Raw genomic sequence first — 17,529 nt, forward strand, 5'->3', positions numbered from 1 at the left:
TATATATACATATATATACAGATATAGACACATATATGTAGATATACATATATATATACATATATGTAGATATACGTACATATACATATATACACACAGATATATATATGTATATTTTTGGCCACGCTGCACGGCTTGTGGGATCTTAGTTCCCCGACCAGGGATCGAACCCGGGCCCTTGGCAGTGAAAGCACGGAGTCCTAACCACTGGCCCGCCAGCGAATTCCCTAAAAATAATTTTATAATATTTAATACAATTTATAGTCACATACATTTCAGAAAAGTCAGCTCCACATATCTGCCCATTCCTTGTCCTCCTCATTAGACTAATATGACTTTGAACTACAATAAAATCAAAACCATACCCCTTCCTTTCTTCAAATAATTGAATGTTTATCATCCTTCAAAATTCCTACTACAGAATGAACCATGGGCTCCCCTCCGGTCAGGGAATGGAATCCAGATTGTCTGACTGAATCCTCTGCCATCATCGGGATGTTGCTATTTATGTGTGCGGATGTGAAGCAACGAACAGAGAAACACTAAAAAAAAATGGCTTTAATACACAATATGTACAGATCACTCACTGTTTCGTTATAATTTCCCAAATAATTTTAATGATAATTTTCATAATGGATTTTAACAGCTGCTAGGTTAATTCCGTCACATTAGTGTTTGAAAGTATGTTTCCTCCAGTTATTTAAAATTTTTCTAAACATTTATATATACAGCATATTTTCACAATAGATTGTATCATCTTTTTTCCACTACAAAGAATTAACTCTCATCTCTAGTAATTTCCTCTGTGCAAGAATGCAGAATATAGAATAAGCCTAAACAGGATCTAAAGAGGCAGGGTTACAGAAAACCTTTCTTCTCTAACCATATTAAGCCTCATTTTTTTCTTCTTCCAGTTAAAAGGGAAACACAAGCCAAAACTTATCTTGAGTCACAACTGAAGTTTACATATGCTTAGTTCTCTGTGACGTTCTTAGTGTGCAAAAACCGAAACAGGAAATGGTATTAAATAAGAATTTCCAGGTAAAATTTAAAAATAAATCCAAAAGTTAAAGTAGACAAAAAGGTAACGGGAAAATTCCCATACACATGAAAAAGGATTCCTTTTATTCTACATCCTTGATTTTATCTACAGATTTTAACAATGATTTATGATGTTCTCAATGACCATTTAATAAAACTATGAAATTCATAAAGAACATCAGAGAAATAAAATTATAAATTTACTGATGCATACAAAGTGGAATCTATATTAACTGTCTTGCACAAATAGGAAAATTTTGAATTAATTTTCCACAAAGTCATTCTGAAATACTTACACAAATCAGCTTATTTTAAATAAAAAATATTTTTAGGATTATGATACCTATGTACAAAACATGTATTTGTACACTTTACTTAACATTCTAAGTAAAGGTATCTTTGAAACTTTTTTGCTATTATACAGTGTTAACACCACACTACATAATAAGTATGCAAGAAATACAAGAGCTTTTCTGCTCAGTACATTACAAAGTCATGTTCAAATGCTATATACATTTTGCCCAGAAGGATTTGAAAATGCTACTTAATGACTTCTTAAGTCACTGGACTGATTTTTTTTTTAAGTTTTTAAAAAGGATATTCCTTTAAGGATATGGCTCCTTTAGCAAACAACCCAATTAGCAAATGGACAAAAGATATGGACAGACATTTCACTAGAGGACAAACAGACGCAAAAGAGCACATGAAAAGATGTTCAACATCATTATTAATTAGGGAAATGCAAATTCAATCCGCAATGAGAAAACCACACACTTATCACAGTGGACTAAAGTAAAAAATGGTGACAACATCAAATGCTGGTGAAAACGTAGAGAAAGTGGATCACTCATACATTGCTGGTGGGAATGTAAAATGGTACAGTTATTCTGGAAAACAGTTTGGCAGTTTCTTGTAAAGATATGGCTCATTTAAATTGGAAACCTTATCATTTATTTTCTACACAATATAGATATCTATACAGACACATCCATTTTATTTTAATAAACCAAATGTAATGTAAAGTGGGGGGAAAGACAATGGAAATAGAATAACAGAGAATTTCAGAAACATCTGATTCTGCAGGTTCCTGCCTCTATCATTCCCATTCCCATGATCATTCCTGCATCCCTCTAGGGGCAAAGGTCCCATGGGAATATGGTGACAAAATAACCAGTGACTCACAATAGATGCTGGTTTCTTTGGAGTTACCCCTTTAGGCTGGTTTGAACCAGATGACCTGGATTTGAGTATGCAAGATGAGGACTCTGGGACCAGATAGATCCAGGGTGTGTTTTGGGCTTTTAATTTTAATTGAGAAACATGATATAAATTTTCCAAAGGGATTCAGAATCCTCTGGGATAGATTGAAGCCTTCTAGGCTATCTCTGGGATGATTAGAATCACTTAAAGTTGAGGAGCCCCAGGGTCCAGCTATGTCTCACCTCAAAGAATTTTAAAATTACTGCCAAACTCCTGGGCTAGATTATTTTTTTAATTAAAGACTGGTCCTCAGTATAAGTGCCTTGCAAAAGGGGGTATTTCTGAAGTTTCTTCCCTCTAACATGAGAGTGTTTGGCGTTCCTAAGATTCAATCTGTGAGTCATCTGCAGTCAAATACACAAAACCTGTGAATAGAAAGGCTTCAGTTGTACCTTCGAAAGTTAATATGTGTATCTCTACACAAATAGATATGCAAATATATAAACATACAAAGAATTTTAAAATAAACAGTATGAGGATTCTAGTTCTCATAACAAAGTAGTCCTTTTTTTTTTTTTTTTTTTTAAAGGGAAGATTATCTTTTTTTTTTTTTTTTTTTTTAATTTTATTTATTTATTTATGTATCCATTTATGGCTGTGTTGGGTCTTCGTTTCTGTGCGAGGGCTTTCTCTAGTTGTGGCAAGTGGGGGCCACTCTTCATCGCGGTGCGCGGGCCTCTCACTGTCACGGCCTCTCTTGTGGCGGAGCACAGGCTCCAGACGCGCAGGCTCAGTAATTGTGGCTCACGGACCTAGTTGCTCCGCGGCATGTGGGATCTTCCCAGACCAAGGCTCGAACCCGTGTCCCCTGCATTGGCAGGCAGATTCTCAACCACTGCGCCACCAGGGAAGCCCAGTAGTCCTTCTTAATCCAACAAAACATACTTTACTGTAACAAATAGAAGCTGCTCCCTATCAATAAACATATGTAACATCACGGACAAAATGTATATGCAAAAAAAGTTGCACTTACAAACACAAAGTAAAAATTCATCCCACAAATATGAAGGCACAAGAGTTAAGTTCTGTGGAAGCAGACATGTTTTCTGCTTTCAGGGAACTTCTAGTTTGGTGGAGGCTTGCGCAGAGGCAGATAAAAGAGTAATCATCTCCTTTGTTCAGAGATGAAAAGGAAATAAAAAGGCAGATCAAATCAAAGATGATCTGGAGACTACATTAATCCCATACTGAAGTCATAAACTCACTCATTAAGACCACAGAGAATGCAGACATGGGGGTGAGGGTAGGTGGATAAAAACAGCAGAAGACAATTACAACATGACATTTTTTCCCCACCTCATTAACCAGCAAAGTAGAAACGCTATTTATTTTAAGATACTCCTACTTCTTTTTGCTAACAACCATTCCTTAAGGTAAAAATGAAGCAGAGAGAAAAGGAGTACGATAGACACTCTACATTCACTGAGTCTTCAGTTTTCTTCCAACAGTCTACATCACTCGTTCTCAACTGCGGGGTGATTTTGTCTCCCAGGGGACATTTAGCAATGTTTGGAGACATTTTGCCATCATTAAGTAGATGGATGCCAGTGGGTAAAGGTCAGGGATCTGGTAAACATCCTATAATACATAGCACCCCAAAACAAAGAATTATCTGCCTTCAAATGTCAATGATGCTGAGGTTGAGAAACCATGTCATGGTTGGATATAAAAAAATTTAAAAATCAGTAAGTCTATAGTATAAAAGCATTTAGTACCACTTTAGGAAGGATTGTACAGGAAGATTCTCCTCCTTGATAAGATAGCTACAGATCTCCTAAAATTATCTGATAGACCCATAGTGAGGAAATAAAATATGCTGAGAAATATTAGCATAGAAATTTTTTTAACTTCAATTATTAGCATACATATGAAAAATAAACTTGAGAGGACAATTGTTTGCTCAATTGATTCTGATAATCAACACTTTCTACGACCACAAAAGCAAATGTGGTCATGTTTCTGATTTAGGTCAAATCTGACAAAAGATTTAGTAAACTGTGTTACTAAAAAAAAGGCCAGACATATTAAAAATAGAAGATTAACTTCTAAATTAATGGAAGAAAAAATTAGCCACTCATTTTTGAGGAGATGCTCAATTCCAGTAAAAAGATATTCAAAGTTATTTTTCCACATTATCTAAAAGATATTTCTCCTTTATTTTGTGGTTTCATGATGAGAAAGAACAATGTGGAAAATGAATGAACTAACAAATGTTTAGGTATTAATAATATCACAATTCAGTACATCCTAATACAAAAAGACAATTACTTCCTATGGACATCATACCCACTGAGAAGCAGACTCTATAAGAAATAGTAAAACAGAGTGGCTTTCATATGACTTTGATAAGAAAGCTTTTAATTGGCCACTAAGCTTTGTAAAAAAGGATGTGAATAACAGAAAGAATGAAAAGAAGAGTAAGATATTATCTACATAAGGGGATCTGACTTATTACAGTAAACAAAACATCTTGACTTAACAAAAATATTTCCAAGTCTAATATCTATTACCTGTCTCTGAAATGGACATACATGATAGTAACAGCAAACTTCCCTATAACAGTCACATCTTTAATTATATTATTATTTAACAGTGAGCTCTATAACAGTAGGACTTTATGTGATATGATAAAGCCTGACCAAGAGGGAAATAAATACATTATTGCTGCAAATCTAAAAGGAACCTAGCCCACAAACAGGGAGGGGCAAATAACATGAGAACATGTTGGAAGGTGGTCAACTTGCCTTAGGACAATTTTACATCCGGCCTGAAGCTACTCGCAACTCTTACGTCTTACCTTACTCTACCTTGTTTCTATCAAGTGAGTTTGAAAATGTAGGGCTCTCGCTGTTCCTCTCTGTGGATCTCTGGCTCAGTGGCTGCGGGGCAGTCACTAGCATGACCACACTCCCATCCCCTCTGTCAGCTACCTCACTGCACAAATCTCAGAGAGATGAGTAGATTGGACAAAAATAAGGAAGATACCTGGACAAGCAAAATACCCAAATGAAGGCAATTCTTAAGTCACCAATAAATTAGGGCGCTTTCTTCAACTTAAGCTCTGTCATCTAGGCACTTAATAAAAATAAAAGACGTTTACACCAGCATCTCAACAAGTAAGAAGGATAGAGAAGAGGAGAAGAAAGGCAAGATTTATATATACTACCTGTATTTTGTAAAAAAATGAGATTTTATACTTTACCCAGAAATTTTTGAAAGAAATCCTATCTGAGAAGGAAAGTATTCTCCTATTCTTTATGAATCAATACCCTTTTTGGTTTTATTGACTAAAATGATTTTTTTCAGTGTTTTTCAATATATAAAGAAAGCTCAGATTTTGGTTAAACAAGGAAAAATTAAGGCAGTGTCTTTAAACCCAATAAAGGAAAGAATTGACTACCAAATGAGCCTATCTAAGAGAGACATATTGAGCTCATATTTGGATACAACACTGAACAATTATGGCTTTAAATAGAAAATATTAATGTTTCAAAATTCCACATTTTCTTGGTTATTCTTTCTTTTTAGCTATATGGACTTCAAATAGCCCACTTCATTTTAAAGAATTAAGGGAACACTTTTCACATCATTTTGGAACAAAACACGAACGGTGCTTGATCCGGAACTATTTACTCAGATAGTAAACAATTATGTTCATATTGGCCCAGTACAAACAGGAGGAGGACCCGTGACTGTCAAAACATGGTTGGAAATGGCTAACGTCCTTCGGAATTTGCTACAAAACAGAAGATTTAAAAGTTCTGAGGTATTGTTGCCTTACAATCTTACCAAGGTTTAGAATTTTTTTCAATGAGGGGTTTTGTTTTGTTTTCAAAAAAGCAGTGCTTTTTCTCTCGGGTTGCAGAGCTCGGCTCCAGTCTTCTCTCAGTCGTGGTCGTATTGTTGTCCCTGAGCTTTGTCTCATCTGCACATCACACAACCAGCCACGCGTGGTTTCAGTCATTCCGTTAGTGCTATGTCTTGTTATACCAATTCATGGAGCGTTTCACTGCTTTGACCCAATTTCCCATATTCTTTTCATATTCTTGCCATTTCTTCTGTGGCTTGAAAACTATTTCACTTTGCCTCAGTTTCTTTAGTTCCTCCTTGTCAGTCCAAAATCCTATAGATGAAAAAATTTACTCTCAAGTTTGAAGGCAAATAATGAGTCCATAAAGTTTATCCACAAACCTATGTGAACTGGTGCACAGGTGAACAGTTATTACTTTAAAACACAATTCAAAATATTTTGTTGCTTTGAGCTTGGTTAGATTGACTATCCCTGGGAATAAATACATCAGGATTTAAAAATCTTTTGGTTTCTAACTAGCAGCTTTATTTCTGTGTGGAAGAGCACCAAATCATTTCTAGAGCGACCACATCCTGCCATCATTTAATTTCATGACTAGCTCTTAAGAAAAATAAAAAAAACAACCCAAGTAAGAAATAGTATACTTTCTTTTTATACAATTAAAAAAAAATGATAGGGCTTCCCTGGTGGCGCAGTGGTTGAGTCCGCCTGCCAATGCAGGGGACACGGGTTCAAGCTCTGGTCCAGGAAGATCCCACATGTCGTGGAGCAACTAAGCCTGTGTGCCACAACTACTGAGCCCACGTGCCAGAACTAGTGAAGCGCACGCGCCTACAGCCCACGCTCCACAACAAGAGAAGCCACTGCAATGAGAAGCAAGCGCACCGCAGCAAAGTGTACCCCTGCTCACCGCAACTAGAGAAGGCCCACATGCAGCAACGAAGACCCAACGCAGACAATAAATAAATAAATAAATAAATTTAAAAAAAAACAAAGCAAAACAATGATAAATTAAGGTTTTTCTTTTTTTGGGGGGACACTGCAACTTGTGCAGTATATTAGTTCCCCGACCAGGGAACGAACCTGGGCCCACAGCAGTGAAAGCACAGAGTCCTAACCACTGGACCACCAGGGAATTCCCCAAGTTAAGATTTTTTGTCATATATCTTGAGGTAAGAGGCAACTCCTCAGGATATGCATAAAATTCAAAGTTGGGGATTAATATAATAAATATAATAGTTCTTTAAGAACTATAGTTCTTATATTTTATAGTTCTTTAAGAACTATAAAAATAGTTCTTTTTCAAACTATTGCATTTCATACAAGGCTTTTAAATTCCAGTTCAAGATAATTTTTTTTTTAAATAAATTTATTTATTTATTTTTGGCTGTGTTGGGTCTTCGTTTCTGTGCAAGGGCTTTCTCCAGTTGCCGCAAGCGGGGGCCACTCTTCATCGCGGTGCGCGGGCCTCTCACTGTCGTGGCCTCTCTTGTTGCGGAGCACAGGCTCCAGACGCGCAGGCTCAGTAGTTGTGGCTCATGGGCCCAGTTGCTCCGTGGCATGTAGGATCTTCCCGGACCGGGGCACGAACCCGTGTCCCCTGCATTGGCAGGCGGATTCCCAACCACTGTGCCACCAGGGAAGCCCCCATCAAGATAATCTTGTAGTTCTGGCATATATTGTTCTTTACAAAGAGGATCATGTGATTTATAATAAAAAGCAGCAAGAAAACATATTATAACAACGATTATACGTAGTCTGAAATGGTAGCGATCTCTTGTTAATAAACTTGGTACATCTCACTTACTCTGATGTATTAACATAGTTGACAAGTCTTCAAGAAGTACATTTTTCTCTTACCAATAAAGCTGACACATAAAATTCTTTCTTCTAAAATTTTCCATCAGGTCACATTCTATTTACAAAGTCAGTGTTTTAGACTGTCTATATTTAAAGATATTAATTATTTTATGGAAGTTATTAAAAGGCTAAGAATAATTTTTATTAGTATACTACAATTAGATAAATCTAGTCATGAAAATAACTATGTTCTTAAAATTCTTATTTCCAGAATTTATTATTTACACTTAACGGCATACATACTCTTAAAAGTCACTTTATTAAATGTGTATTGAACAGACCCAGTTTCTGGGTGAATTTTGAAAATACAGAGAATTTGCGTAGCCTTCATGTCTCATATTTCTGACAGAGAAGTAATCCAACCAGAAATTTCAGATTTTCTGAGAAGGTAAAACTGCTCTCTGTAGTTAGTGAAGTATCTTTGTATTGAAAAGTTTTGAAATTAAATACAGATAAAGTGAAGTAGATACAACTCAAGCCACTATGTTATGTGTAAGAATAACTTGCATGTGTTTGTTATTTAAAGTGTATTAAATGTTCAAGAGAATTTGACATATTTAGCTTTATAAGGTGATAAGTGTTAATCAATCTGATTAACTTTATAAACAATACTGGAATGCTTATGAGCATTTGGCTTACTGTAATGATAAGCTTAATTTATTCATTTTTCAAGAGTTGTTTAAGTACTGGAGAAATTTCCTTGTTATAGTTCTAAGTTTGCTCAATTAGTCATGCGAAATTACTAAAAATAACATCAGCTATATTATACTTAAGAGTTGAAATATACAAAGGAACTTAAATTTGTAAACGGGAATGACTATTTAAGGGGAAGTTATTTTCTTCAGCTTGAATTAATCAAACACCAATCAATGAACAAATGAAAGTGATTGTTTCAATTTTATTCAAAGTTAACAGATTTTTAGTAGAATAAAGTATAAGGTGAACTTACCAAGATTTGATGCTTTTTGGGTCCATAACTTTAATTGCTAAATAATAGCCTAAACTTTTAAGTGTAAGATATCCTGTTTCGTACAAACACTCCTCCCTTCCATATAGGAACACAGGAAAACACTCCCAGTGTCCCAAGGCATCATCCTGCTCCTAAAGAGCCCTCTAATTGGCCTCCCCATGTCTGTTCTTTACTCCTCCCAACTAATTAGTGAAAACACTAATTGCCAAAGTGATTTGTTCAAATGTAGATCTAACCATGCCCTTCTGCTTAAAATTGTTCAGTGGCTCTCCAGTGCATTCAAGATCAAGTCCAAACTCCTCTTTATGAAGAGGCCACCATGACTGGACCTCTATGTACCTCTCCAGCCTCCCCTCTTGCTCTCATCCTATCAGCACCATAATGGGCCAGTATCTTTGCACGAGCTGCCTTCTCTACTAGACCACTCACCTCTATTCTCTCCTCACCTGGTTGTCTGCTTAACCCCTTCAAAATTGAACTATACATTGTCGCCTCTGGGAAAGCCTACACCAATTGCTTGATACTGTGGCTGTTCGCTGGGCTTATCACACAAGAATAATAATGGGTTGACTTGCTTGACTGCTCCCACTGGAGACTCCCATAGCAGGGACTATATCATTTAAACTCTATTATTCCCAGCAGCGACTGTCATGTAGCGGGTGCTCAACAAATGTTCACTAAATGAAAGAGTGGAGTGGTTTCTAATGCCAAAGACAAGCTTATCTAATCAGAAAGTTTACCCAGAGACATTCCCTTGCTAAAGACCGGAGCAGTTGAGAATTAGCTTTCCTGGCCTCATACTTCTGACTGAAGGAGAGCACCAAGGATGGAAGAGGTGCAACCAGACCCACCCACAGAAGAGATCATGGGAGTATTTTGTGAGTGATGTGTATATGTGTATGGAGTCTAATGGACACCAAGGCTTTCCAGACCCTCTCTATCTATAATTTTGTGATTTGGGAGGAGAAATGCTATCTGTAAGAAATGGTTTTGCAAGACAGCTCTCGTTTTTATAAAACCCACACATACCAACAGCAAGGCCAGCTAGAGAAGCTGCACCTACGCAGGACATATCAACGTGGACGGGTCTGTCTATCATCTCGTTAATCAGGTCTGAAGTCATCTGCATGACAAAACTGTTCTTACAAACTCCTCCATCTGCTCTGTGGGGAGAAAGACGTTGGAGATAAATTACTGTAACAAAAGCATAAATACATTATTAATTCTTTTTTAAAAAGCCACACATTTTTATTTTTAGATCCTTGATTTTATTTTTAAAGTTTAAAGATTCTTATAATAAACATATGGGTGCTAAGATCCTCTCAGATTCCATACTGGGTTATATTCTCCTTAAATCCAAAATTAGCTTTCCTTCCTCTCCAAATTCCTATGACCAAGAATTTTGTTGCAAAGAAGGTAAGCATAAGTTCTTTTTGAAATCCTGAATAATCATAATCATGAAAATGCCAACAGCAGCTACCACTTAACTTCTAATTTCTAATTAAATCTATTAGAAACAAAGCTTACCTACCGGATTTTTCTTACAGGAATGTGGATCTCTTTCTGCATCACCTCATATAACTGTTTGTTTCTAGTTAAAAAAACAAGGAAACTATTTAGAGGCAGTTCATATCATAATAATTCTCTGGTTTTTTCCAATCTAGAAGAATAACTGTGGCTTTATTTACATGATATTTATAAAATATGCAAAAGAAAACATTAAAGAAATATATTAGGCTAACTGGATGTCAATAACAGATGGTCAAGTAAACAAGAGGTTCAGGGCCTTCTGTTTTGCACTGAGATGCAAAAGAACGTAATTTTTATTTCAGAACTAAATTTAATCTATTACCATTCCTGCAAATAAAAATTTAAAGCAAGCATCCATTTAATAGGTATGGATGACACACCATAAATAGCATCTAATAGAAATCAAATATAAAAATAATGATTTTGTAATCAGAGAAAATGTTACTTTAAACATTACAAATGTTCCATTTGTTCCATTCATGACAGCTGCGTTCTTAATTTTAATGAGCTACACCTGCCCCATAACAAAAAGACCAAAGGAAATATACATAATGAGTCAATCTTTGAGTATAACAGAAGCATTACTAGTTAGAATTCTCCTTCATGAATAAGGAAATAAAAGCTTTTGAAAGTCCAAATTTTGAATCTTTTATGCTTAATAAATTGGATATTTTAAAAATCGTTCAATTTTCAGATATCAAATCTAAGTGGTACTGGTACTGTTAAATGTGAAAAAAAAGAGATGCAAAAAAATTAGTAATAAGAATAGATTATATCATATACAGTATGAATTAAACTAAAGGTATAAACAGTTAAAATTAAGAAATTTTAAAATTTAGTTTAGTAGAAATTAATAAAAGGAAATAGCAATACTGTATGGGGAGGGGGGAGTTTCGGGCAGGTTCTGGTACCTGAAAGCTATTGACTCCAATATTGCTCGTACAAGGTGGTATTTATTGGTGGAAGACTTCAAACCCATAAAAGAGGCACATGCACAGGGGTCATTTAATGGAGCCTGAAGTAAAAGACAGTAAGAATATATTATTACTGCTCAAAATTATATCTATAGACTTGAAGGTATATTATACAGTAAAAACATAGCCATGTTAGAAAAAAAAGAATGCTCATTTAGAGATAAATAGTTTTAACATAAATGATAGCCCCCAAATGATGTTAACTATTCAAATAACCTTTTGATAGGATTTAAGCAAGGACGAGTCACAGACATTAGACTTATGGGCTGGATCTTCTGTTTGCACCTGTACCAAGAAAAGGGACTGAAGCCCAGAGTAACAGATTATGAAATGCTTAGCTTGATATATGAGGAAAATGAAAAGCAATGCCAGTATTTCCCCTTTTCTCCAACTGTAAAGTGTTTACACTGAAATTGTTTACTATGTAGAGTGGTTTTTTGAGGATATTAAGTTAGACTTAAGATAAAAAAACTACAACACAAAAAAATGTGTTTTCCAGTGTCATAACTTACACCCAATATTTTGTCAGACTTTCAAAGTAAACTCTATTTCTTAGCTTAAATAGTGTTTTTTCTTTTAATTTATATATTTATTTATTTTTGGCTGCATTGGGTCTTCTTTGCTGCGCACGGGCTTTCTCTAGTTGCAGCGAGCGGGGGCTACTCTTCCTCATGGTACATGGGCTTCTCATTGCAGTGGCTTCTCTTGTTGCAGAGCACGGGCTCTAGGTGTGCGGGCTTCAGTAGTTGTGGCACGCGGGCTTCAGTAGTTGTGGCTCGCGGGCTGTAGAGCGCAGGCTCAGTAGTTGTAGCGCCCGGGCTTAGTTGCTCCGCGGCATGTGGGATCTTCCCGGACCAGGGCTCGAGCCTGTGTCCCCTGCATTGGCAGGCGGATTCTTAACCACTGCGCCACCAGGGAAGTCCTAGGCTGGGTCATTTATGATATTAGGCAATAACAGTAAAGGATCCAGGGCCTAGCACTGCACCTAGCCCCACACAGGGGATCAATACGCATTTGTTGAATCCATGAACAAATAATACTTTTCCTAATGCCTTAAATGAAGAAATTCTACATTACATCTTAGCTTTATCATAGCCATGATTTTCCTCCCTGTGATCTTATCTTGATAATTTTTCAAATTTATTAAAACATCTTTTGGTGATTCACTCAGTAAAAGCTAAGTTATATAGTAAAGCTGGTCTATATACCAAGTGATATAATACTGTATGACAAAGATGGGCCAGACTCAGCCAGTTCAATTAGTCCCTAGTAGTATGTGATGGGTTTTTTGTGTCTTTTTTGGCTGTGCCGCGTGCCTTGCAAGATCTCAGGTCCCAACCAGGGATGGAACCTGGGCCCCGGCAGTGAAAGAGCCGAGTCCTAACCATTGGACTGCCAGGGAATTCCCTTGCTATGGTTTTTTTCTGCGTAAAAATTACTTCTTCCAATATATCACATAAAATCCTGGTATAATTGGCCTGAAATCACTTTTGTACAAATAGGTATGAACATAATTTACCGTTAGTAATAGGCCAACTTAAGGGGTTATAAATTCCAGAGAAACCTAAAAATTTCTTAATAGGTTACAGTGTCCCTGCATTTGTTAGTCCAACTGAGTCTCTCTTTGGGATGATAAAGTAGGAAAAACACTGGCAAGGTACTTTTAAGGGCCTGGTCACATCTTGCCAGGGCAGACAGCCTCCAGCCACACCTCCAATCTATCACCACCAGGCCCATCAAGTGAGCTTTCCAGAACAGCAGGACTCAGCAAAGTTGTGTGTGGCTCTCTAAGCAAAACCAGCAGACTCCTGCCCAGGGCACAGACTACCTGCAGGCCCTTGTCCCCACTGGAACCTCAGCCTAATCTGCTGCGGACTTGCACAATGGTTAAGGCCACCATGCCTCTTGTCCTTGTCAACCTAGACCCTAAAAGTAAGTTCCTCTGGCTTCAGTTATGTATTCCTGTTGTCAGAATATTTTATGCTCTCCCAGGAAACAGCAGAGCGGTTAAGAACCTGGACTCCGGAGTCCTAAAGCCAGCTCTGTCACTCACTAGCCGTGTGACACTGCCCAAGTGATAGAACAGCTCCAAACCTCAGCTTCCTCAGCTTCAGAATGGGATGATAAGAGTATCTTCTACCTTGTTGAGTGACTGAGGATTAAATGAGATGATGCATGTGATGAATTTAGGACAGTGCCTGAGACATAGCGAGTATTCACAGGTTAGCTGCCACTGTAATTTTTAATTGTCATTTCTTACTCAAAGCCTTCCCACTATTACTCACTTTCTTCATAACTCTTTTACTATGCCTTTTCAACTTTTCCTTCTGTTGTAAATAAACTCCTCTAACCCTTAAACAACTCTGAGACGTGCCTTCCACTGATTTTGTGGTTGGTTGCTATAACGAGCCTGGCTCTGTGCTGGGCAAATGGCTTCAGCTGCAGCTATGCAGTGGCAGGTCCACAGGCTTCCATACACAAGGACCAGAAGGACTGTTCTAGCCTCCCATGACCACCGTCCACCACCATGCATCTGCTGTCAGCAGACACGTCGCCTCCCCCGTGTTTGCTTAGGTCCGCATCAATGTCGTGCTCTATATCCCTTTACCTTTCCATGGCTCAGATATCCCAGTCACTCACAGAACTAGAGGGAGAATTACAGGGGGAGGGGTTCTCAGCAAACTGCTTGAATCCTTGTCTAAAGCGGCCATGTTGCATGCCCTAGTCCTACTGCTGCCACCACAACTGCAGGGGGTGAGCACAAGTCTGCCCAAGGCTTGAAAAGACAAGGTGGCCCAATCAGATTCCTTCCCCTGGAATCTGAGCGAGGAAGCACTTCAGAGGGAACTGACGCGAAAAGGATGCGCAAGATGGCAAAAGGTTGTTGTGTTTATATCCAAATTGTGAAAAGGCAGAAAGTATAAGGAAAAGAATGACAAGTAAACAGAAGCTATGAGGAAGAAAGGGTACAGAGCAAAGCTGGTAAGGAGAAGGGGAAAGCAGAGCCACAGAGAGGCAGAAACCACAGAGAAGAACGCTGAGAACTGCTAAGTCAGTTGCCAACTCCTTCCCAAGCCTGGTGCTCAGGAGTGTGTGGACAGCCAGCTCCTCCTGGGCGGGCAGGGGAAGAGAGGGAGGTGCTCAAGCAAGCCTGTTCCTTGCAAACACAAGAACCTTCACTGGAGCGTGACTCCTCATCCACTGAAGACTGGCACTTGGCTCACGGTCCTGCCCATCCTACTATGTATGGCCAACATCACAGTAACTTTAACGCCAGGTAGATGACCACTGATTCTTGCCTCCGATACCTGTGAGGGATGCTCTGCTCTAGCATGCCCCTCCCCAAACCTAGACAAAGCCACAGTGGCCGCACCAATTGACGCCACTCTGTGTACAGCCCTATGCTCCAGCCCATTCCCTAAAGTGGCTGCCCCACAAGTTTCCCCTGTCCTCGAAGTTCCTCCAACGCCCCTTTCTCAGCTGATGACCCTGAGGCTATTAGGAGCCTTCAATATCCTGCCCCCAATTACCCGCAGCTGTAACAATATTCTAAAATTAAAGGCAGTATCACAGATACTTGACCCTTCCTTCCTTCCATTCTCCCAGCCCGCATTTTCTCTAGTTGTTGACGTTGGCAACTTACAGGTGATCTCCCCACTATTTTCTGAACAGCTTAGTATCAACACACTATTGTTGTTTGAATTAACTTTTGGTTTCCAATTAAGAGTTTCATTTTACATCAGGAAATAACTAGCCTGCGGTCCTACCCCACCCCACCCACTTCAACATATTGCAAGGTTGCAATCATGGCAGGACAGGGACATTTTGTTAGCAACATGAAATTAAAATCACATCTGTGATAGTGTTGTCTAATCTTTTGGACTTTAGCAATACTTTGGTTTTTTTAATCACATAGTTTACATTATTTTTACAGGCATATGAACTGGTGGAGAAGTTAGAGTTGCCAAGATAGAGTCACAACTAGGTCCCCCAGCACATTTTTCATAAAGGGAAGAATCCACAGTAACCTAATTAAACCCTCCCTTTGCTGATGACAACTATTCATCCAACCTTCCTCCTTAAACCTCAATCAGACAAATATTCTTCATTACCTGTCCTATCATGGATGCTATTTAGGTGCCTCACATCACCCTGAAGAGGATGCAATGCAATCTCTTTATGCAGTTTATAAACTTTTAGCCCTTTATGATAAAGTATATAGAAGGAAATTATTACAGATATTAAAATAATGCTCATTTAAAAATCTAGTTTGAAAATATGGTATTTTTAGGGATTTAAAACCACCCTGATCTAACTCCTTTTCACCAGGTTCTACATTATATTATCCAAACTTTTAAATTTTGGATTTTTTGTAACTGATTGCTTGAGTATGGATGGACTAGAAGAAAGGGAAATTTTTATTTTTTGAAAGAAAAAAATATTTAGAGGAGTATTAAAGGACTAATTATCCCCCCAAAAAGGAATTTTGTTTATAATAATATACTTGAAAACAGTTTTTAAAAGTCTTTGTAACACTATGCTAAAATTAAAGGTAGTATCAACAGATCTTTCAATTAAATATGAAGTTAAATATTACAAAATCAAGTATTTTACTGAGTTCACTTTTTAGTTAGGCAAGGTAACCAACATCCCACATCATAACAGTTAACCAAAAGAAATTCTGATTTTTTTTTTAAAACGTTAGGGACTTGTCTGGTGGCACAGTGGTTAAGAATCCACCTGCCAATGCAGGGGACACGGGTTTGATCCCTGGTCTGGGAAGATCCCACATGCCGCAGAGCAACTAAGCCCGTGCGTCACAACTACTGAGCCTGCGCTCTACAGCCTGCAAGTCACAACTACTGAGCCCGTGTGTCACAGCTACTGAAGCCCACACACCCTAGAGCCCACACACCACAACTACTGAGCCCACGTGCCGCAACCACTGAGCCTGCGTGCTGCAACTACTGAAGCCCGCGCGCCTAGAGCCCATGATCTGCAACAAGAGAAGCCATGGCAATGCGAAGCCCATGCACCACAACAAAGCGTAGTCCCCACTTGCCGCAACTAGAGAAAGCCTGCACGCAGCAACAAAGACCCGATGCAGCCAAAAAAAAAAAAAAAAAAATTAATGAAACTTATAAACAACTGAAAAAAATAAGGTATAATATATACCTTAACATTATTTTTCTAATTCTCAATGGTACACCTCCTCTAACTAAAGAATGCTGATCTATTTTCCCCCACTGGGAAATGGCTATTTTTGGTCATGATAAAGTAACCATGGGTCTTATGTAAAAGTTCTATAACAAACCTGCCAACTTTTAGTTTTCACAGAGATGGAGTTCTGAGCAGAAGCCAGCAGAATTTGCCCTGCCCTCTCGTGGAATTCATGCTAGGTCAAAACACAACTTCTCAGCCCTAGAAAGTACCTTTCACCTCAGTTCTGTTCAGTGCCCACATTTTCAGATAGATAATATTAGGTGTGAGTATGAAGAGGGAAATGTTTGTAATTGCCATTAACTTAAAAAAAAAATACCTGCAATCCACTAAAAGATGGAACAAAATAAACTCCTTCAGAATCTTCCAAACTTTTGGCCATTTTTTCAGTTTCAGCAGCATCTGTGAACAGATCTGCAAAAACAAAAACAAACAAACAAACAACAACAAAACCCTAAAACAAAACGAAGGGGTTGGGGAGGGACAAACAGAATTATGTTATATGACTAGTATTCACCTGCATCAGCATTTATTACGAATATAATGTGAGAGGTCGCTCACTTAAAAGGGTCAACACAAAGGCAATCTGCTCTAGTGCTATCTGGGTTCTCCCACTGCAGAGGTTTATGGCCCATGGAAAGGACAAGGGAGACAGAAGACCCTCTTAGATGGGCTCTAGATGTAGCAGGCCTTACTTTTTTCCTTTAAAGATAATTGGGCTGTTTAAGAATCAATTCTATGTGTTTTTTGGCATTAAAAACTTTATTCTCCTAAAGATTACACCCATTCTAGTTTTCTGATGAAAAGATCATCTACCTATAACAACCAAGAGAGTCAACTGAAAAACTATTCCATCTAAGGAG

At 38.0% G+C, this 17,529-nt stretch overlaps 1 protein-coding gene across 3 annotated transcripts in view; it reads right to left on the bottom strand.

Moving 5' to 3' along the window:
* Positions 1–3,166: 3,166 nt before the first annotated feature.
* The window catches only part of GK5 (glycerol kinase 5), an 81,152-nt gene continuing 66,789 nt past the window's right edge, over positions 3,167–17,529 (bottom strand). For all 3 annotated transcript variants that reach the window (XM_007188075.2, XM_007188073.2, XM_007188072.2), the window contains 5 exons: positions 16,986–17,080; positions 11,384–11,487; positions 10,474–10,533; positions 9,972–10,105; positions 3,167–6,424 (listed from right to left, as the gene is read on the bottom strand). In XM_007188075.2, the coding sequence (XP_007188137.1) occupies positions 6,276–6,424; positions 9,972–10,105; positions 10,474–10,533; positions 11,384–11,487; positions 16,986–17,080 (542 nt within the window). In that variant the 3' untranslated portion in view covers positions 3,167–6,275. The remainder of the gene's footprint in view (positions 6,425–9,971; positions 10,106–10,473; positions 10,534–11,383; positions 11,488–16,985; positions 17,081–17,529) is intronic.

Source organism: Balaenoptera acutorostrata, chromosome 4, assembly GCF_949987535.1.
Source record: "Balaenoptera acutorostrata chromosome 4, mBalAcu1.1, whole genome shotgun sequence".
Classification (NCBI taxonomy): domain Eukaryota; kingdom Metazoa; phylum Chordata; class Mammalia; order Artiodactyla; family Balaenopteridae; genus Balaenoptera; species Balaenoptera acutorostrata.